This window comes from Mobula hypostoma, chromosome 19 (genome assembly GCF_963921235.1).
Source record: "Mobula hypostoma chromosome 19, sMobHyp1.1, whole genome shotgun sequence".
NCBI lineage: Eukaryota > Metazoa > Chordata > Chondrichthyes > Myliobatiformes > Myliobatidae > Mobula > Mobula hypostoma.
The window spans coordinates 10,840,944-10,863,357 of NC_086115.1; the positions used below are offsets into that span (position 1 = coordinate 10,840,944).

A 22,414-nucleotide genomic window follows, 5' to 3' on the forward strand; every position below is an offset into this window, starting at 1 on the left:
ACACACTCCCAGGACAGGGTCAGCACGGGTTAGACACAGAGTGAATCTCCCTCTACACTGTCCGATCACACACTCCCAGGGCAGGGTCAGCACGGGTTAGATACAGAGTGAATCTCCCTCTACACTGTCCCATCACACACTCCCAGGACAGGGACAGCACGGGTTAGATATACAGTGAATCTCCCTCTACACTGTCCCATCACACACTCCCAGGACAGGGACAGTACGGGTTAAATACAGAGTGAATCTCCCTCTACACTGTCCCATCACACACTCCCACGACAGGGTCAGCACGGGTTAGATACAGAGTGAATCTCCCTCTACACTGTCCCATCACACACTCCCAGGACAGGGACAGCACGGGTTAGATAAAGAGTGAATCTCCCTCTACACTGTCCCATCACACACTCCCAGGACAGGGACAGCACGGGTTAGATGCAGAGTGAATCTCCCTCTACACTGTCCCATCACACACTCCCAGGACAGGGTCAGCACGGGTTAGATACAGAGTGAATCTCCCTCTAGACTGTCCCATCACACACTCCCAGGGCAGGGACAGCACGGGTTAGATACAGAGTGAATCTCCCTCTACACTGTCAAATCACACACTCCCAGGATAGGGACAGCACGGGTTAGACACAGAGTGAATCTCCGTCTACACTGTCCTATCACACACTCCCAGGGCAGGGTCACCACAGGTTAGACACAGAGTGAAGCTCCCTCTACACTGTCCCATCACACACTCCCAGGACAGAGACAGCACGGGTTAGATACAGAGTGAAGCTCCCTCTACACTGTCCCATCACACACTCCCACGACAGGGTCAGCACGGGTTAGATACAGAGTGAATCTCCCTCTACACTGTCCCATCACACACTCCCAGGGCAGGGACAGCACGGGTTAGATACAGAGTGAATCTCCCTCTACACTGTCCCATCATACACTCTCAGGACAGGGACAGCACGGGTTAGATACAGAGTGAAGCTCCCTCTACACTGTCCCATCACACACTCCCAGGACAGGGACAGCACGGGTTAGATAAAGAGTGAATCTACCTCTACACTGTCCCATCACACACTCCCAGGACAGGGACAGCACGGGTTAGATGCAGAGTGAATCTCCCTCTACACTGTCCCATCACACACTCCCAGGACAGGGTCAGCACGGGTTAGATACAGAGTGAATCTCCCTCTAGACTGTCCCATCACACACTCCCAGGGCAGGGACAGCACGGGTTAGATACAGAGTGAATCTCCCTCTACACTGTCAAATCACACACTCCCAGGACAGGGACAGCACGGGTTAGACACAGAGTGAATCTCCGTCTACACTGTCCTATCACACACTCCCAGGGAGGGTCAGCACAGGTTAGACACAGAGTGAAGCTCCCTCTACACTGTCCCATCACACACTCCCAGGACAGAGACAGCACGGGTTAGATACAGAGTGAAGCTCCCTCTACACTGTCCCATCACACACTCCCAGGGCAGGGTCAGCACGGGTTAGACACAGAGTGAAGCTCCCTCTACACTGTCCCATCACACACTCCCAGGGCAGGGTCAGCACGGATTAGACACAGAGTGAATCTCCCTCTACACTGTCCCATCACACACTCCCAGGACAGGGACAGCACGGGTTAGATACAGAGTGAATCTCCCTCTACACTGTCCCATCATACACTCACAGGACAGGGACAGCACGGGTTAGATACAGAGTGAAGCTCCCACTACACTGTCCCATCACACACTCCCAGGACAGGGACAGCACGGGTTAGATACAGAGTGAATCTCCCTCTACACTGTCCCATCACACACTCCCAGGACAGGGTCAGCACGGTTTAGACACAGAGTGAATCTCCCTCTACACTGTCCCATCACACACTCCCAGGGCAGGGACAGCACGGGTTAGATACAGAGTGAATCTCCCTCTACACTCTCCCATCACACACTCCCAGGACAGGGACAGCACGGGTTAGATACAGAGTGAAGCTCCCTCTACACTGTCCCATCACACACTCCCAGGGCAGGGACAGCACGGGTTAGATACAGAGTGAATCTCCCTCTACACTGTCCCATCACACACTCCCAGGACAGGGTCAGCACGGGTTAGATACAGAGTGAATCTCCCTCTACACTGTCCCATCACACACTCCCAGGACAGGGTCAGCACGGGTTAGACACAGAGTGAATCTCCCTCTACACTGTCCCATCACACACTCCCAGGGCAGGGACAGCACGGGTTAGATACAGAGTGAATCTCCCTCTACACTCTCCCATCACACACTCCCAGGACAGGGACAGCACGGGTTAGATACAGAGTGAAGCTCCCTCTACACTGTCCCATCACACACTCCCAGGGCAGGGACAGCACGGGTTAGATACAGAGTGAATCTCCCTCTACACTCTCCCATCACACACTCCCAGGACAGGGACAGCACGGGTTAGATACAGAGTGAAGCTCCCTCTACACTGTCCCATCACACACTCCCAGGGCAGGGTCAGCACGGGTTAGATACAGAGTGAATCTCCCTCTACACTGTCCCATCACACACTCCCAGGGCAGGGACAGCACGGGTTAGATACAGAGTGAATCTCCCTCTACACTGTCCCATCATACACTCTCAGGACAGGGACAGCACGGGTTAGATACAGAGTGAAGCTCCCTCTACACTGTCCCATCACACACTCCCAGGACAGGGACAGCACGGGTTAGATAAAGAGTGAATCTCCCTCTACACTGTCCCATCACACACTCCCAGGACAGGGTCAGCACGGGTTAGACACAGAGTGAATCTCCCTCTACACTGTCCCATCACACACTCCCAGGACAGGGACAACACGGGTTAGATACAGAGTGAAGCTCCCTCTACACTGTCCCATCATACACTCTCAGGACAGGGACAGCACGGGTTAGATACAGAGTGAAGCTCCCTCTACACTGTCCCATCACACACTCCCAGGACAGGGACAGCACGGGTTAGACACAGAGTGAATCTCCCTCTACACTGTCCCATCACACACTCCCAGGACAGGGACAGCACGGGTTAGATACAGAGTGAATCTCCCTCTACACTGTCCCATCACACACTCCCAGGACAGGGTCAGCACGGGTTAGACACAGAGTGAATCTCCCTCTACACTGTCCCATCACACACTCCCAGGACAGGGTCAGCACGGGTTAGATACAGAGTGAATCTCCCTCTACACTGTCCCATCACACACTCCCAGGACAGGGACAGCACGGGTTAGATACAGAGTGAATCTCCCTCTACACTGTCCCATCACACACCCCCAGGACAGGGTCAGCACGGGTTAGATACAGAGTGCATCTCCCTCTACACTGTCCCATCACATACTCCCAGGGCAGGGACAGCACGGGTTAGATACAGAGTGAATCTCCCTCTACACTGTCCCATCACACACTCCCAGGGCAGGGACAGCACGGGTTAGATACAGAGTGAATCTCCCTCTACACTGTCCCATCACACACTCCCAGGACAGGGACAGCACGGGTTAGACACAGAGTGAATCTCCCTCTACACTGTCCTATCACACACTCCCAGGGCAGGGTCAGCACAGGTTAGACACTGAGTGAAGCTCCCTCTACACTGTCCTATCACACACTCCCTGGACAGGGACAGCACGGGATAGATACACAGTGAATCTCCCTCTTCACTGTCCCAGCACACACTCCCAGGACAGAGACAGCACAGGTCAGATACAGAGTGAATCTCCCTCTACACTGTCCCATCACACACTCCCAGGGCAGGGTCAGCACGGGTTAGACACAGAGTGAAGCTCCCTCTACACTGTCCCATCACACTCTTCCAGGGCAGGGACAGCACGGGTTAGATACAGAGTGAAGCTCTCTCTACACTGTCCCATCACACACTCCCAGGGCAGGGACAGCATGGGTTAGATACAGAGTGAAGCTCCCTCTACACTGTCCCATCACACACTCCCAGGACAGAGACAGCACGGGATAGATACAGAGTGAATCTCCCTCTACACTGTCCCATCACACACTCCCAGGACAGGGACAACACGGGTTAGATACAGAGTGAAGCTCCCTCTACACTGTCCCATCATACACTCTCAGGACAGGGACAGCACGGGTTTGATACAGAGTGAAGCTCCCTCTACACTGTCCCATCACACACTCCCAGGACAGGGACAGCACGGGTTAGACACAGAGTGAATCTCCCTCTACACTGTCCCATCACACACTCCCAGGGCAGGGACAGCACGGGTTAGATACAGAGTGAAGCTCCCTCTACACTGTCCCATCACACACTCCTAGGGCAGGGACAGCACGGGTTATATACAGAGTGAAGCTCCCTCTACACTGTCCCATCACACACTCCCAGGACAGGGACAGCACGGGATAGATACAGAGTGAATCTCCCTCTACACTGTCCCATCACACACTCCCAGGACAGAGACAGCACAGGTTAGATACAGAGTGAAGCTCCCTCTGCACTGTCCCATCACACACTCCCAGGACAGGTTCAGCACAGGTTAGACACTGAGTGAAGCTCCCTCTACACTGTCCCATCACACTCTTCCAGGGCAGAGACAGCACGGGTTAGATACAGAGTGAAGCTCTGTCTACACTGTCCCATCACACACTCCCAGGGCAGGGACAGCACGGGTTAGATACAGAGTGAAGCTCCCTCTACACTGTCCCATCACACACTCCCAGGACAGGGACAGCACGGGATAGACACAGAGTGAATCTCCCTCTACACTGTCCCATCACACACTCCCAGGACAGGGACAACACGGGTTAGATACAGAGTGAAGCTCCCTCTACACTGTCCCATCACACACTCCCAGGACAGGGACAGCACGGGTTAGATACAGAGTGAATCTCCCTCTACACTGTCCCATCACACACTCCCAGGACAGGGTCAGCACGGGTTAGACACAGAGTGAATCTCCCTCTACACTGTCCCATCACACACTTCCAGGACAGGGTCAGCACGGGTTAGATACAGAGTGAATCTCCCTCTACACTGTCCCATCACACACTCCCAGGACAGGGACAGCACGGGTTAGATACAGAGTGAATCTCCCTCTACACTGTCCCATCACACACTCCCAGGACAGGGTCAGCACGGGTTAGATACAGAGTGCATCTCCCTCTACACTGTCCCATCACACACTCCCAGGGCAGGGACAGCACGGGTTAGATACAGAGTGAATCTCCCTCTACACTGTCCCATCACACACTCCCAGGGCAGGGACAGCACGGGTTAGATACAGAGTGAATCTCCCTCTACACTGTCCCATCACACACTCCCAGGACAGAGACAGCACAGGTTAGATACAGAGTGAAGCTCCCTCTACACTGTCCCATCACACACTCCCAGGGCAGGGTCAGCACGGGTTAGACACAGAGTGAAGCTCCCTCTACACTGTCCCATCACACTCTTCCAGGGCAGGGACAGCACGGGTTAGATACAGAGTGAAGCTCTCTCTACACTGTCCCATCACACACTCCCAGGGCAGGGACAGCACGGGTTAGATACAGAGTGAAGCTCTCTCTACACTGTCCCATCACACACTCCCAGGACAGGGACAGCACAGGTTAGACACTGAGTGAAGCTCCCTCTACACTGTCCCATCACACACTCCCAGGACAGGGACAGCACGGGTTAGATACAGAGTGAAGCTCCCTCTACACTGTCCCATCACACACGTGAGTGTAATGGGCCACACTTTTGCTGCAATGAAACATTAAATTACATTTAAATTATTTTTCTTCAGGGATTTGGAGAATTGAGAGTTGCCTTAATGTCTACCTCTCCATTGTTTAAATCCTTGACATCAGTTAAGACTTGAAGGAATGAGACACGACTGTACGATTGGTTAGCTCTCTAAACGGTGGAGGTGGATCTTCTGCCTGCAACATGGAATGAGTCGATAACCAATTTTTTAGATTGAAGTGGTCAGCTATTTTTGATAAGATCCATTTGTACCCAAATGGAAATCCAGCAGCCACAGCTGTTTAATGTCAGACGGTAATAATCCGTGTTTAGAAGCTGATCTCAGAACAGTGCACCTTGTTGTCTATTCTGCATTGTCCTTCCTCAATGTACTGTGTCATGGTTTGTTCATTATAAACAAAGTCAAAATGTAATTTATTATCAAAGCAGCTGTATGTTACTAAATACCATCTTGAGTTTCATTTTCTTGCAGGCACTTACAGGTAATTAAATTGCAATACAAGTTGCAAAAAAAATCTATACATAGCCAAAGACTGTCAAACAACCAATGTGCAAAAGAAGACAAATTGTGCCAATAAAAATATTGATACAGAGAATGAGTTGTAAAACGTCCGTGAAAGTGAGCGGGTAGGTTACGGAACCAGTTTCGAGTTGTGGTGATTAAGGTTATCCGTGACGGTTCAGGAGCCTGATGGTTGTAGGGTAATAGCTGTTCCTGAACCTGGTGCGATAAGACAAATTAGTATACACGAGAAGCTTTTCACTGTACCTTCGTGCATGTGACAATAATAAGCCAATTCCTATTCCAGTATCGCCAAACATGATGATGGATATTCCAGTTTGACCATCTGAAGGTGCTGAGCTAAAAGGCAGTGAACACGGCCCAGTCCGTTACAGGCAAGGCCCTCCCCACCGTTGAGCATATTTACGTGGAGCACTGCCACAAGAAAGCAGCGTCCATCATCAAGGACCACCTCATCCAGACCATGTCCTCTTCTCAGTGCCACCATCAGGAAGGAGATACCCACTCCACCAGGTTCAGGAACAGCTTTTACCCTTCAGCCATCAGGCTCCTGAACCAGGCAACACACATCAAAGTTGCTGGTGAACGCAGCAGGCCAGGCAGCATCTCTAGGAAGAGGTACAGTCGACGTTTCAGGCCGAGACCCTTCGTCAGGACTATCTGAAGGAAGAGTGAGTAAGGGATTTGAAAGTTGGAGGGGGAGGGGGAGATCCAAAATGATAGGAGAAGACAGGAGGGGGAGGGATGGAGCCAAGAGCTGGACCGGTGATTGGCAAAAGGGATACGAGAGGATCATGGGACAGGAGGTCCGGGAAGAAAGACAAGGGCGGGGGGGACCCAGAGGATGGGCAAGGGGTATAGTGAGAGGGACAGAGGGAGAAAAAGGAGAGAGAGAAAAAGAATGTGTGTATATAAATAAATAACGGATGGGGTACGAGGGGGAGGTGGGGCATTAGCGGAAGTTAGAGAAGTCAATGTTCATGCCATCAGGTTGGAGGCTACCCAGACGGAATATAAGGTGTTGTTCCTCCAACCTGAGTGTGGCTTCATCTTTATAATAGAGGAGGCTGTGGATAGACATGTCAGAATGGGAATGGGATGTGGAATTAAAATGTGTGGCCACTGGGAGATCCTGCTTTCTCCAGCGGACAGAGCGTAGGTGTTCAGCAAAGTGGCCTCCCAGTCTGCGTCGGGTCTCACCAATATATAAAAGGCCACATCGGGAGCACCGGACGCAGTATATCACCCCAGTCGACTCACAGGTGAAGTGTTGCCTCACCTGGAAGGACTGTTTGGGGCCCTGAATGGTGGTAAGAGAGGATTCCACATCCCATTCCCATTCTGACATGTCTATCCACGGCCTCCTCTACTGTAAAGATGAAGCCACACTCAGGTTGAAGGATCAACACCTTATATTCCGTCTGGGTAGCCTCCAACCTGATGGCATGAACATCGACTTCTCTAACTTCCGCTAATGCCCCACCTCCCCCTCGTACCCCATCTCTTACTTATTTTTATACACACATTCTTTCTCTCACTCTCCTTTTTCTCCCTCTGTCCCTCTGAATAGACCCCTTGCCCATCCTCTGGGCCCCCCCCCCCGTCTTTCTTCCCGGACCTCCTGTCCCATGATCCTCTCGTATCCCTTTTGCCTATCACCTGTCCAGCTCTCGGCTCCATCCCTCCCCCTCCTGTCTTCTCCTATCATTTTGCATCTCCCCCTCCCCCTCCAACTTTCAAATCCCTTACTCACTCTTCCTTCAGTTAGTCCTGACGAAGGGTCTCGGCCTGAAACGTCGACTGTACCTCTTCCTAGAGATGCTGCCTGGCCTGCTGCGTTTACCAGCAACTTTTATGTGTGTTGCTTGAATTTCCAGCATCTGCAGAATTCCTGTTGTTTGCGTTTTTAGGCTCCTGGACCAGTGTGGATAACTTCATTGACCTCAATCCTGAACTGACTCCACAACCTATGGAACACACATCAAAGTTGCTGGTGAACGCAGCAGTCCAGGCAGCATCTCTAGGAAGAGGTACAGTCGACGTTTCGGGCCGAGACCCTTTATTAATCCTGACGAAGGGTCTCGGCCCGAAACGTCGACTGTACCTCTTCCTAGATATGCTGCCTGTCCTGCTGTGTTCACCAGCAACTTTTATGTGTGTTGCTTGAAATTCCAGCATCTGCAAATTTCCTCGTGTTTGCGCCACAACCTATGGACTCACTTTCAAGGGGTCTACAAGTTAACTATTACTTATTTACTTTTTAATTTGCATGATTTGTCATCTTTCGCACATTGGATGTTTGTCAGTCTTTGTCATTTATAGTTTTTCATAAATCCTATTACATTTCTTTACTTCACTGTAAATGCCCACAGGAAACCGAATCTCGGCGTGGTATATAGTGACATAGACGTATTTTGACAATAAAGTTACTTTGACCACTGGATTGGATCATCACCAGGGTATGTTTGCTCAAATCTCTGGAGTGGGATTTGAACCCGTCTGAGTGCTATTTACACCCACATTGCTGGAGTGTGGTCTGAACTCTGTCTCCCACTTGTGCCCCACATCTCAGGAACAGAATTAGAACCCACACTCTTGAAGCTCTAAAGAGGGCGGGAGACGCAGCTCACTACAAGGACTAAATTAAGCACGTCAAACATTGATCATTTTTGAGTAAAGCACAGACATAAAGGTAGCCTGTTTCTGATTCTCCACTTACAGAGCAGGATGTGTCTGCATGTTTGTCAGCAATGCTAAGGCGTCAGAAATGGTACAGGAGAGTGAGAAACTGCTGAACAACACCCTGGAAAACTTAAAACTCTACATAATGACCATCCCGACTGTAAGTTTTCATTTTTCTGGTAATGCCACATTAAGACCATAAGACATTGGAGCAGAATTAGGCCATTCAGCCCATCGAGTCTGCTCCACCATTCCATCATGTCTCATTTATTATCCGTCACAACCCCATCCTCCTGCCTTCTCCCTTTGAAGCCCTGACCAGCCCAGGACCTGTCAACCTCCACTTTAAATATACCCACTGACTTGGCCACCAAACCATCCATGGCAATGATTTCCACAGATTCGGCACTCTCTAGCAAAGAAACCCCTCCTCATCTCTGTTCTACAAGGACATCCTTTAATTCTGACGCTGTGCCCTCTGGTCGCCAGCTCCCTCATTATAGGGAACATCCTCTCCAAGTTCACTCAATCAAGGGATTTCAATATTCAATAGGTTTCAATGAATCCCCCACATCCTTCGAAACTCCAATAAGTAGAGCATTCTCCAATGAGTAGAGTAAAGCCCAGGGCATTCAAACACTACTTATGTGTTAACCTTACCATTCTCATGAACCTTCTCTGGACCCTCTCCAATGCACACCAAAACAGTTCACAATACTCCAAGTGTGGTCTGGCCAGTGCCTTGTAAAGCCTCATCCTTGCTTTTATATTCCAGTTACCCGGAAATAAATGCTAAGATTGCATTTACTTTCCTTACCACCCAGTCAACCTGTAAGTTTACCTTCAAGGAATCCAGCGTGGGAACTCCCAAGTCCCTCTGCACCACAGATTTCTGAATTCACTCCCTGTTTATTGTTTATTTCTATTGCGATACAGCACAGAATTCAGCGTTCTGGCCCTTCGAGCCACGCCACCCAGCAATCCCCTGATTTAATCCAAACGTGATTACAGGACCATTTACAATGACCAATTCACCTCCCAACCAGTCCTTCTTTCGACTACGGAAGGAAAGTGAAGCCCCCGAAGGAAACCCACACGGTCACGGGGAGAACATACAAACTCCTCACAGGCAACGGCGGGATTTATTCCTGCAATACAGACTTATCACTGAGCAAATTAACCCCTTCAGCTGCATGCCTGACCAACACATACGTACAAAATGCTGGAGGAGCTCAACAAGTCAGGCAGCATCTAGAGAGGAGAAAAAAACAGTCAATATTTCGGGCTGGCGCCCTTCATCAAGACTGGAAATGAAAGGGGCAGACGCCAGAAAAGGAAGGTGGGGAGAGAGGGAAGAGCACAAGTTAGCAGGTGATAGGTGAGACCAGGTGAGGAGGGACGTAGGTGGGAATCAAGTAAGATGCTGAGAGGGGATAGGTGGAAGAAGTAAAGAGGAGGAATCTGAGAGGAGAGTGGACCCTAAGAGAAGGGGAAGGTGGAGGGGTACCGGGGCGGGGGGGGGGTGGCGAGGGCAGGTTAGAGAAGAGGTGAGATGAGAAGCAGAATGGGGAATGGAAAAAGTGGGAATAAAGGGAGGTGGAGATATTACCAGAAGCTAGAGAAATCGATATGCATGTCATCAGGTTGGAGGGTACCCCGACTGAGTAGGAGCATTGCTTCTCCATCCTGAGTGTGGCCTCATCGTGGCCGTACAGGAGGCCATTGACCAATAAGTTGGAATGGGAATGGGAAGTCCAAATTAAATGGATAGCCAAAGGGAGATCCTGTCTTTTGTGGCAGACAGATGTCCAACAATCTGCATCGGGTCTCACCGATTTAGATGATTTGCACCTGATCCAATAGATAACCTCGACAGACTCGTAGATGAAATGTTGCCTCACCTGGATGGATTCTTGGGGCCTGAGCGGTGGTGAGAGAGCGATGCCTGACCAAGTGTTCCTTTCTAAAGGCAAACCTTTTGAATTCAAAGATTTGCATTATTGAACTTTTTAAGTTCCTGTTACCAAAATTGTACTGACAGAGGGAGGCCAAACTGCCATTATACCTGGGCTGGTTCTGTGAAAGACCTCTCCCAATTCATCTCACAATCCTATGTACTTCCTTCCTTTACAAACAAACCCGCTGTTCTCTCGTTATGCTTTTGAGATTACAATATCTACAGGCATTAAAGAATACTCTCCCATCTCACTAATTCTCTTTGAGTATTTGCTCACCAGCTCTCCAAAAAATGTATCTCCTTTTCCCTCTCAATATGATAAATGCCTTCACTAAATCTCACCGTTGATTCTGTACTTGTACCTTACACTAACAGGAGGCTATCTGGGCCATCCAGTCATTGTTGGCTCCCTCCTCCTCATTTCCTTTATCTCTAAAGGTTATTCATTCATACAGTTTAAAGTTACTGCCTGTTGTGCTGCTGGTGTTTAGGGCAGCAATGAAGGTCCTACATCCCTGTCTGTCCTTGGCCAGTTTCTATATTGTGCTGCTGGTGTGGTTCAGGGTCCTCATTTCTGCCTCTACAGCACGGTGTCAAGTTGCCTTCAGTCTCCCCCCTTTCCTCTGCCCCTCAGTTAAGTGCTGTCTTGATGATAGAGTTGGCCTCTCTTCACGGCACATGCCCAATCCATCTCCAACATTCCTCATGATGACGGTGGCCATGTCCTCTTGGTGACACTGAAGGAGTAGGGCATGGTTGGAGATCTTTCTTGGCCAGAAAATACGGAGGATGTTCCAATGGCTCGTGGTGTGGAATGACAACAGCTTGGCAAGGTCATTCTGACCTGTACAAGAGTGTGGACAGAACGCAGCTCTGGTATACCTTCACCTTGGTGTGGACGCTGTGCTCGGTTGATATTCACTCATACACACCCATCAAAACCTCTCTCCCCCCCGCCCCCCCCGATTCTCTTGGCCTACACTGCCAATCCCACTTGCCAACAATTGGCCCAAACCCTCTAAAACTTTTCCATCCATTATCTGTCAGAGTGTCTTTTAAATAAGTCAGCTCAAATTATCGACAGTTTATTCATTTCCACAGATGCTGCCTGACCTGCTGAGTTCCTCCAGCACTTTTTGTGTGTGTGTGTGTGTGTGTGTGTGTGTGTGTGTGTACGTGTGTCTTTTCAATGTTATAATATTTGCCTCAAATCTTCTCATTTCATGTACCCACCACTCTCTGTGTGAAGCAGTTGCCTTTCAGGTCCTTGTTAAATCTCTCCCCTCTAACCTTAAGCCTATGCCATCTAGATTTGATTCTTTTTCTCATGGAGAAGAACGATGTACATTCATACTGTCTATGTGCCTCATGATTTTTGCATATTTCCATAAGGTGCCTGGGCTCCAAGGAATAAAGTTCTAGTCTGCCCAATGTCTCCTTATAAATTTAGGTAACTTTCTGATAAATCATCTTTGCACTCTTCTCAGCTTAATGATTTAAGACCATTCATTTCAAGAGGTCTAGAATACAAGAGCAGGGATGTGATGCTGAGGCTTTATAAGGCACTGGTGAGGCCTCACCTTGAGTATTGTGAACAGTTTTGGGCTCCTCATCTAAGAAAAGACGTGCTGGCATTGGAGAGGGTTCAGAGGAGGCTCACAAGGATTATTCCTGGAATGAAGGGGTTGTCATATGAGGAACGTATGGGGTCTGGGTTGGTACTTGCTGGAATTTAGAAGGATGAGAGGGGATCTCATTGAAACCTTTCAAATGTTGAAAGGCCTTGACTGAGTAGGTGTGGAAAGAATGTTTCCCATGGTGGGGGAGTCTAGGACAAGAGGGCACAGCCTCTGGATACGGGGCATCCATTTAAATCAGAGATGCAGAGAAACTTCTTAGGCCAGAGGGTGGTGAATTTGTGAAATTTAATATGACAGGCAGCTGTGGAGGCCAGGTCGTTGGGTATATTTAAGGCAGATCTTAATAGATTCTTGATTGGACATGACGTTAAAGGTTATGGGGAGAAGGGGAAAAAAGAATCAGCCATGATCGAATGGTGGAGCAGACTCGATGGGCCAAATGGCCTAATTCTGCTGCTGTGTCTTATGGTTTTATGGTCTAAATCTTCTTGCTCTCTTTTCAGCTTAACGGCTTCATTCTCATGACAGTGTGAGCAGAGGTTCCCCACCATGTTTATGGCATGAACCCCTACCACTGACGAGTGGTCCGTGGATCCCAGGTTGGGAACCCCTGCTGAAGACGATTCTCGACAGTTGGCCTCGCCAACACGTTACTACTGCAATATGACATCCCAACTTCCGTACTTAATGTCCTGACCAATAAAGCCAACGACCTTCTCCACCCCTCCACCCCCATGGTATACTTACAACACTGTCTATTCGTGCATGTATCATGTAAATCTCCCCAAACTGCTGCTTGAAAGAAAATCCCTAATCACGAGCGGGGTCTTTTGCATATGTGGGTTCCAGGAACCGCGCCCCTGAGATTATTATAATTTCTCTTCCAAATTGTTTCTTCCAGCAAGTCACAGCCATCACAAACGGCACCTCTATTCCAGTGATGCTCGTCACGGCTAACCTGGACAGTAAGTTAAGATGCTTTGGCACTCTGCTAATCGATATCAGCGTGTTCGGCTCCAGGTTGAAAAGCCAGCCCCTTACAAGCATTCTGATCACCAGTATGGGCCACGTTTGGTTAAATATATGAATTACTGACACCTGGATTAAGATCAGGATCACCCCCGCACCTGCCCATACTCTGTTTCTCTTATCTTTAAATGTCACCATCTTGAACATCTGCTAACATGGAGACACAAGAGACTGCAGAAGCTGAAGTCTAACAATCTAAACCCCACACACCCCAGAATTCTCTCTCTCGGTCATCTCTCTCTCCGATCAGGAGAAAACACAAAAGCCCGAAAATGCGCACCGCCAGTCTCAAGGACAGATTTTATCCCACTGTTGTAAGACTTTTGAATGGTCTCCTATAACGATAAGATAGACTCTTGTTCTCTGTCTGATGTGCCCCTGATGCACGAGGCTGAGGTCACTGTTCCCTGCAGCTGATGATGTACCTGCACATTTCAATTTTGCTGTAATGGTGACGTCTTGGACTGGGTCTCTCATTTGGCTTGTCTTCTTTGAACCTCTTATCATTTTCAGATATTGGCTCGAATCTGGGTGAATCCATTAAGGAGAAGTTAGGTGGAAGTGCATACCCAGCACTGACAGCAGCATCGAATTTGGCTCAAGGTAATGACCATCAGAGGCTCGTACGGAAAAAGAGCAATGACTGAGCTGGGGTCGTCTGTGTGTTCCTAGTCTGGTAGTGTGTGATGAGACAGTGTAGAGGGAGCTTCACTCTGTATCTAACCCGTGCTGTCCCTGTCCTGGGAGTGTGTGATGGGACAGTGTAGAGGGACAGTCACTCTGTATCTGACCCGTGCTGTCCCTGTCCTGGGAGTGTGTGATGGGACAGTGTAGAGGGAGCTTCACTCTGTATCTGACCCGTGCTGTCCCTGTCCTGGGAGTGTGTGATGGGACAGTGCAGAGGGAGCTTCACTCTGTATCTAACCCGTGCTGTCCCTGCCCTGGGAGTGTGTGATGGGACAGTGCAGAGGGAGCTTCACTCTGTATCTAACCCGTGCTGTCCCTGCCCTGGGAGTGTGTGATGGGACAGTGTAGAGGGAGCTTCACTCTGTATCTAACCCGTGCTGCCCCTGTCCTGGGAGTGTGTGATGGGACAGTGTAGAGGGAGCTTCACTCTGTATCTAACCCGTGCTGCCCCTGTCCTGGGAGTGTGTGATGGGACAGTGTAGAGGGAGCTTCACTCTGTATCTAACCCGTGCTGCCCCTGTCCTGGGAGTGTGTGATGGGACAGTGTAGAGGGAGCTTCACTCTGTATCTAACCCGTGCTGCCCCTGTCCTGGGAGTGTCTGATGGGACAGTGTAGAGGGAGCTTCACTCTGTACCTAACCCGTGCTGTCCCTGTCCTGGGAATGTGTGATGGGACAGTGTAGAGGGAACTTCACTCTGTGTCTAACCTGTGCTGTCCCTGCCCTGGGAATGTGTGATGGGACAGTGTAGAGGGAGGTTTTGTTTTGCATCTAACTACTCCATGACGCTACCATATCACATGTGCACGCCTCACTAACAAAGAGTAGGCACATCTTCCCCCGGCTTTCCCGTGTTTTCCTTTTGATTAGTTTTCGAGTTACAAAACTTAACACCCGACTTCCCCGGTGGAATCACAGAGGTTCACAGACCCAGGGTCTTCGTTCCTGATCCAAAACTTCCAGTTCTCCAGTTGTATCCATGAGATGTGTGTAATCACCAGAGTGGGACTGGTTCTGTATTGGCTTCGCCAGGTACCCTTGGTTCAATAGGATATACTGGCTGGGGTTAGGGTCAGAGTGGGAGGAACGGCCATACCCACAACATGGGAAAGATTCAGAAGGGCAGTCGTAAGAATATGGCACAGAGGACATGGATGAAGGGAGTGAGAACCTGCGTGAGGATTTAGACTGGCTCAATACCAGGTCCACGTCTGCATGTAGAGGGAAATGGTGAAAGTTGGTGCAGCCATCCAAGTGGGGAAAGGCCACAGTTTCAGATACTCCCACCACGGTACACCAAGAGATTGGACTTACTGGTGGAATGGACAGTGAAGAAAAATAATGACATCAGGTGGTTCTAATGTCAATTCTATAAAGAAGCGGAATGGTATATCTTGCAGAGTGATTTACAATGAATAATTATTTTTGTGTTACCTTAGAATTTGAGGAATGAAGTGTGTGTACGTTTGTGAAATAAGGCCAGAGTGTGTGGTGGTAGAGTGAGATGGAGGAGAGCCTTCAGAGGAGAGATGAAGATGAGCTTTATTTGTCAAATGTACGTCGAAACATACAGTATGCAATTGTTTGTGTCAGCAACCAACACAGTCCGAGGATGTGCCAAGTGTTGCCAGGCTCCTGGTGCCAACAGAACATGCCCACAATTTACTAACCCGAACCTGTACCTTGCAATGTGGGAGGAAGCCCGCGCAGTCATGGACAGAAAGTACAAACTCCTTACAGACAGCGGCAGAAATCGAACCCTGATCTTCCGGTTGCTGGCACTGTGAAAAGTTGCACTAACCACTAGGCTAGCGCGCTGCCACTTCCAGCCCGGGGCTGTTCAGTTGAGTGTGAGGTTTGCTTGCCATAAAGCCGTTAGGCTGTGGGATTGAAACTGGGAGTAAACTGTCCCCCAACAGGGAACAGCTGAAAGGCAGCGTTTGATCTTCGGGATTCTGGTTCCATCTCTCTGGTCCAAACATTCCAAGTGTTTCATTCACAGACATCCAGGAAATGAACGACAGACTTCTGCTGATCAACAACACAGTGGCAAAGCTGATTCAGCAGCAAGAGTATCTCCAGAAGAATCTGAGCGACATCCAACAGAGCATGAACAAGACCCTCATTCATTGTGGATCCAATTGTACCAGCAGCCAGGGCCTGGTGACTGGGCTCACCCCTCTCGCCAATTTTTCCATGGTATGGGACCTTCCAGTCTCCTCTCTCCATCTCGTCCGGCCCTCTTCCCCAATCTTCCTAGCTGCATCACACCATCCACGGCATCCCTGCCTGTCCGGAAACTGCTCCATCACTCCTTCTTCTCAGATTGCTTAAAAGTTTCCTCTTTTAGCTCTTTCCTTTGTTGATCCCATCCATGGCTTCGTGTTGGACGTTATTTGATGCCTCTACGGCAAACCATCTTGGAGCAGTTTATTAATGGCGCGACTGAAAAATGTTGTTGCCAGCACACAGCCCAGTAATGAGATCACCCCTCAATCTCCTACACTCTGAGGAGTAGCGGTCCACGTGTCCATCCTCTCCCCATAACTCAGCCACTTGGGTCCTGGCAAAATCCTTGTTAATCATCTGTGCACGCTTTCCAATTTAAGCACATCCTTCCTGTAACAGTGCGAGCAAAGCTGGACACAACAGTTAACTGAATTGCAAGATGATAAGAGGCATAGATAGAGCGGGCAGCCAGAGACTTTTCTCCAGGGTGAAGATAGCTAATGAGAGCGGGCATCATTTTAAGGTGATTGGAGGAAAGTGTAGTGGGGGGAGTGGCTGAGGTAGGTTTCTAACACAGAGACTGATGGGTGCGCAGAACGCACTGCCAGGGTTTCTGCTGGAGGCTGATATGTGAGGAACATTTCAGAGACTCTTGGGTAGGTACATGGATGAATGGAAAAAGGATGGAGGGTTAGATTGATCTTATAGTAGGTTAAAATGTTGGCATAATGTTGTCGCTGAAGGGCCTGTATTGTAGTGTAACGTTCGATCATCTGATACACCAATGACCTCGTCAACATCTTGTACAATCACAATATAACCAAATATTAGACATTAGGAGAAGAATTGGGCAATTCGGCCCATCAAATACAGTCCACCATTCTATCATGGCTGATTTATTATCCCACTCAACCCCACTCACCTGCCTTCTCCCCATAACATTTGACACCCTGGCTAATCGAAAACTTATCAAACTACATTTTAAATATACCTACATCAAAGTTGCTGGTGAACGCAGCAGGCCAAGCAGCATCTATAGGAAGAGGTGCAGTCGACGTTTCAGGCCGAGACCCTTCGTCAGGACAGTCCTGACGAAGGGTCTCGGCCTGAAACGTCGACTGCACCTCTTCCTGTAGATGCTGCTTGGCCTGCTGCGTTCACCAGCAACTTTGATGTATGTTGCTTGAATTTCCAGCATCTGCAGAATTCCTGTTGTTTGCTTTTAAATATACCTGATGACTTGGCCTCCACAGCCATCTGTGTCTGTCTCCCAGCTTCCGTATTCAGTGCCCTGATTGCTGAAAGCCAGTATGCCGAAAGCTTGCTTCACCACCTGATTTACTTGTGACTCTGTTTTAAGGGAGCCAGTAACCTGTACTCTAAGGTTCCTATGTTCTACAACAGGGCCCAGGGACCTTCAGTTCAATATAGCTGCTTCAACTGCTCCTTTGGTCCTTCAGTCTGGATGTTGGGGGAATCAGCAATGGTAACGCGTTGTGTTTAACTCTACACACAATTCATTTCTGATCTTCCGACAGATTCCTAACATGGACAACGTGACCAATGCCATGAAGCAAGTTGTGGATTCGGACCTCCAATCCCTTGTACAAAAGGTATAGAGTTTCTCATTATGTATGCGCGGAGGAAGATTGACAAAGGACCAGTGAGATTAAACTTTTTACTGAGTTGTGTTAGTAATGGTACACAAACACAAGATTCCCCAGATGCAATCTAGCCTACCAAAATGAAAATATATTCCCTCTCTCTCTCTCTGCCTTCCTGGGTAGCTGATTTTGAGGGTAGTGGGTTGTGAATCTCCTCATCTCTTCAAAGTTTGAAAGTTCAAAGTAAATTTATTGAAGCACACACAGTATATGTCACCATATACAGCCAATAGATCCAATTTCTTGTGGGCATACTCAATAACTCCATAGTAGAATAATAACCATAACAGAATCAATGAGAGACTGCACCAACTTGGGCGTTCACCACTGTACAAAAGACAACAAAATGCAAATACAAAGAGAGAGCAAAAACAAATAATAATGAAATTATAATAAATAAGCAATAAATATCGAGAACATGAGATGAAGAGTCCTTGAAAATGAGTCCATAGCTTGTGGGAACATGTCAATGATGCGGCAAGCGAAGCTGACTGACGTTATCGCTTTTGGTTCCAGAGCCTGACAGATGAGTGGTAGTGACTGTTCCTTAACCTGGTGGAGTGAATCCTGATGCTCTTGTACTTTCTCCTGATGGCAGTAGTGAGGAAGAGAGCATATCCTGGATGTTATGGGTCCCTAATGATCTGATGCTGCTTTCCTTCGACAGTATTTCATGTGGATGTGCTGAGTGTGGGCGGGCTTTGCCAGTGATGGACTGGGAAGTATCCATTACTTTTGTAGGATTTTCCTTTTAAAGGCATTGGTGTTTCTTTGCCAGGCTGTGATGCAGCCGATTAATATACTTTCCACTACACATCTATAGAAGTTTATCAAAGCTTTAGATGACATGCTGAATCTTAGAAGATACAGAAACATAGAAAACCTACAGCACAATACAGGCCCTTCGGCCCACAAAGCTGTGCCGAACATGTACTTACTTAGAAATTACCTCGGGTTACCCACAGCCCTCTATTTTTCTAAGCTCCATGTACCTATCCAGGAGTCTCGAGAGGGACTGTATCGTATCTGCCTCCACCACCGTCACCAACAGCCCATTCCACGCACTCACCACTCCCTGCGTTTTAAAAAAAACAACAGCTTACCCCTGACATCTTCTCTGTAACTACGTCCAAGCACCTTAAAACTGTGCCCTCTCGTGTTAGCCATTTCAGCCCTGGGAAAAACCCTCTGACTATCCCCACGATCAATGCCTCTCATCATCTTATACACATCTATCAGGTCACCTCTCATCCTCCACTGCTCCAAGGAGAAAAGGCCGAGTTCACTCAACCTATTCTCATAAGGCATGCTCCCCAATCCAGGCAACATCCTTGTAAATCTCCTCTGCACCCTTTCTATGGTTTCCACGTCCTTCCTGTGAAGCGACCAGAACAGAGCACAGTACTCCAAGTGGGGTCTGACCGGGGTCCTATATAGCTACAACATTACTTCTTGGCTCTTATACTCAATCCCACAGATAATGAAGGCCAATGCACCATATGCCTTCTTAACCACAGAGTCAACCTGCGCAGCAGCTTTGAGTGTCCTGTGGACTCGGACCCCAAGATCCCTCTGATCTTCCACACTGCCAAGAGTCTTACCACTAATACTATATTCTGTCATTATATTTGACCTACCAAAATGAACCACCTCATACTTCTCAGCTCAGTTTTGCATCCTATCAATGTCCCACTGTAACCTCTGACAGCCCTCCACACTATCCACAACACCTCCAACCTTTGTGTCATCAGCAAATTTACTAACCCATCCCACCACTTCTTCATCCAGGTCATTTATAAAAATCACGAAGAGTAGGGGTCCCAGAACAGATCCCTGAGGCACACCACTGGTCACTGACCTCCATGCAGAATATGACCCGTCTACAACCACCTTTTGCCTTCTGTGAACAAGCCAATTCTGGATCAATAAAGCAATGTCCCCTTGGATCTCATGCCTCCTTACTTTCTCAATAAGCCTTGCATGGGGTACCTTATCAAATGCCTTGCTAAAATCCATATACACTACATCTACTGCTCGACCTTCATCAATGTATTTAGTCACATCCTCAAAAAATTCAATCAGGCTCATAAGGCACGACCTGCTTTTTATGCCTCTCCAAATGTTCATAAATCCTGCCTCTCAGGATCTTCTCCATCAAATTACCAACCACTGAAGTAAGACTCACTGGTCTATAATTTCCTGGGCTATCTCTATTCCTTCCCTTGAATAAGGGAACAACATCGGCAAACCTTCAAACCTCAGGAACCTCTCCTATCCCTATTGATATTGCAAATATCATTGCCAGAGGCTCAGCAATCTCCTCCCTCGCCTCGCACAGTAGCCTGGGGTACATCTCATCTGGTCCCGGAGACTTATCCAACTTGATGCCTTCCAAAAGCTCCAGCACATCCTCTTTCATAATGTCTACATGCTCAAGCTTTTCAATCTGCTGTAAGTCATCCCTGCAATCGCCAAGATCTTTTTCCGTAGTGAATACTGAAGCAAAATGCTCACCAAGAACCTCTGCTATCTCTTCTGGTTCCATACACACTTTCCCACTGTCACACTTGATTGGTCCTATTCTCTCGCATCTTATCCTCTTGCTCTTCACATACTGGTAGAATGCCTTGGTGTTTTGCTTAATCCTGCTCACCAAGGCCTTGTCATGGCCCCTTCTGGCTCTCTTAATTTCATTCTTAAACTCCTTCCTCTAGCCTTATAATCTTCTAGATCTCTATCATTACCTAGTTTTTTTTTAAACTTTCGTAAGCTTTTCTTTTCTTCTTGACAAGATTTTCAACAACCTTTGTACACCACAGTTCCTGTTCCCTCTCATCCGTTCCCTGTCTCATTGGAACATACCGAACTCGTCTGTTCCTATCCCTCTCTAATGCTAAGGTAAAGGAGATAGAACTGTGATCACTCTTTCTAAAATGCTCTCCCACTGAGAGACCTGACACCTGACCAGGTTCATTTCCCAATAGCAGATCAAGTGCAGCCTCTCCTCTTGTAGGCCTATCTACATATTGTGTCCTGAACACACCTAAAAAACTCCACCCCATCTAAACCCCTTGCTCTAGGGAGATGCCAATCAATATTTGGGATAGCCCTGTTATTACACCTTTCCAGAATCTGTCTCCCTATCTGCTCCTCGATGTCCCTGCTACTATTGGATGGTCAATAAAAAACACCCAGTAGAGTTATTGACCCCTTCCTGTTTCAAACTACCACCCACAGAGAGTCAGTGGACAATCCCTCCATGACTTCCTCCTTTTCTGCAGCCGTGACACTATCTCTGATCAGCAGTGCCATGCCCCACCTCTTTTGCCTCCCTCCCTGTCCTTTCTGAAACAGCTATAGCCTGGCACTCGAAGTAAACATTCCTGACCCTGAACCATCCAAGTCTCTGTAATGGCCACAACATCATAGTTCCAAATACTGATCCACGCTCTAAGCTCATCCGCTTTGTTCATGATGCTTCTTGCATTAAAATTGGTCTCAAACCATCGGTCTGAATGCATCCCTTCTCTTTCCCCTGCCTATCCTTCCTCTCACACTGTCTCCAAGCTTTCTCCATTTGTGAGCCAACAACCCCTTCTTTTGTCTTTTCAGTTCGGTTCCCACCCTCCAGCGATTCCAGTTTAAACTCTCCTCCATAGCCTTAGCAAACATCCCTGCCAGGATATTAGTTCCCCTCAGATTCAAGTGCAACCCGTCCTTTTTGTACAGGTCACGCCTGCCCCAAAAGAGGTCCCAATGATCCAGTAATCTGAATCCCTGCCCCCTGCACCAATCCCTCAGCCACACATTTATCCTCCACCTCACTCTATTCCTAAACTCATTGTCGTATAGCACAGGCAGTAATCCCGAGATTACTACCTATGAGGTCCTGCTTCTCAATTTCCTTCCTAACTCCCTGCAGTCTGTTTCAGGACCTGCTCCCTTTTCCTACCTATGTCACTGGTACCAATATGTACCACGACGTCTGGCTGTTCACCTTCCACTTCAGGATATCATGGATGCGATCAGAAACATCCTGGACCCTGGCACCTGGGGCGCAAATTACCATCCACTTTTCTTTCCCGCGTCCACAGAATCGCCTGTCTGACCCCCTAACTTAACAAACACCTCAGGAAGTAGAGGTGTTGTGACACTTTCTTCGTATTTGAACTTACACGGTTGGCCCAGGACAGGTCCTCTGAAATAATAACACCTAGGAAGTTAAAGTTGCTAACTTCTGATCCTCCGATCAGTACTAGCTCATGGACCTCTGGTT

At 48.5% G+C, this 22,414-nt stretch overlaps 1 protein-coding gene across 1 annotated transcript in view; it reads left to right on the top strand.

Annotated features, from left to right (window-relative positions):
• LOC134358810 (prominin-1-A-like) overlaps nt 1-22,414 on the top strand; it is a 108,015-nt gene that overhangs the window by 38,046 nt on the left and 47,555 nt on the right. Inside the window, exons 5-9 of the mRNA XM_063071317.1 lie at nt 8,973-9,093; nt 13,432-13,495; nt 14,073-14,162; nt 16,248-16,444; nt 18,013-18,087. Of these exons, the coding sequence (XP_062927387.1) occupies nt 8,973-9,093; nt 13,432-13,495; nt 14,073-14,162; nt 16,248-16,444; nt 18,013-18,087 (547 nt within the window). The remainder of the gene's footprint in view (nt 1-8,972; nt 9,094-13,431; nt 13,496-14,072; nt 14,163-16,247; nt 16,445-18,012; nt 18,088-22,414) is intronic.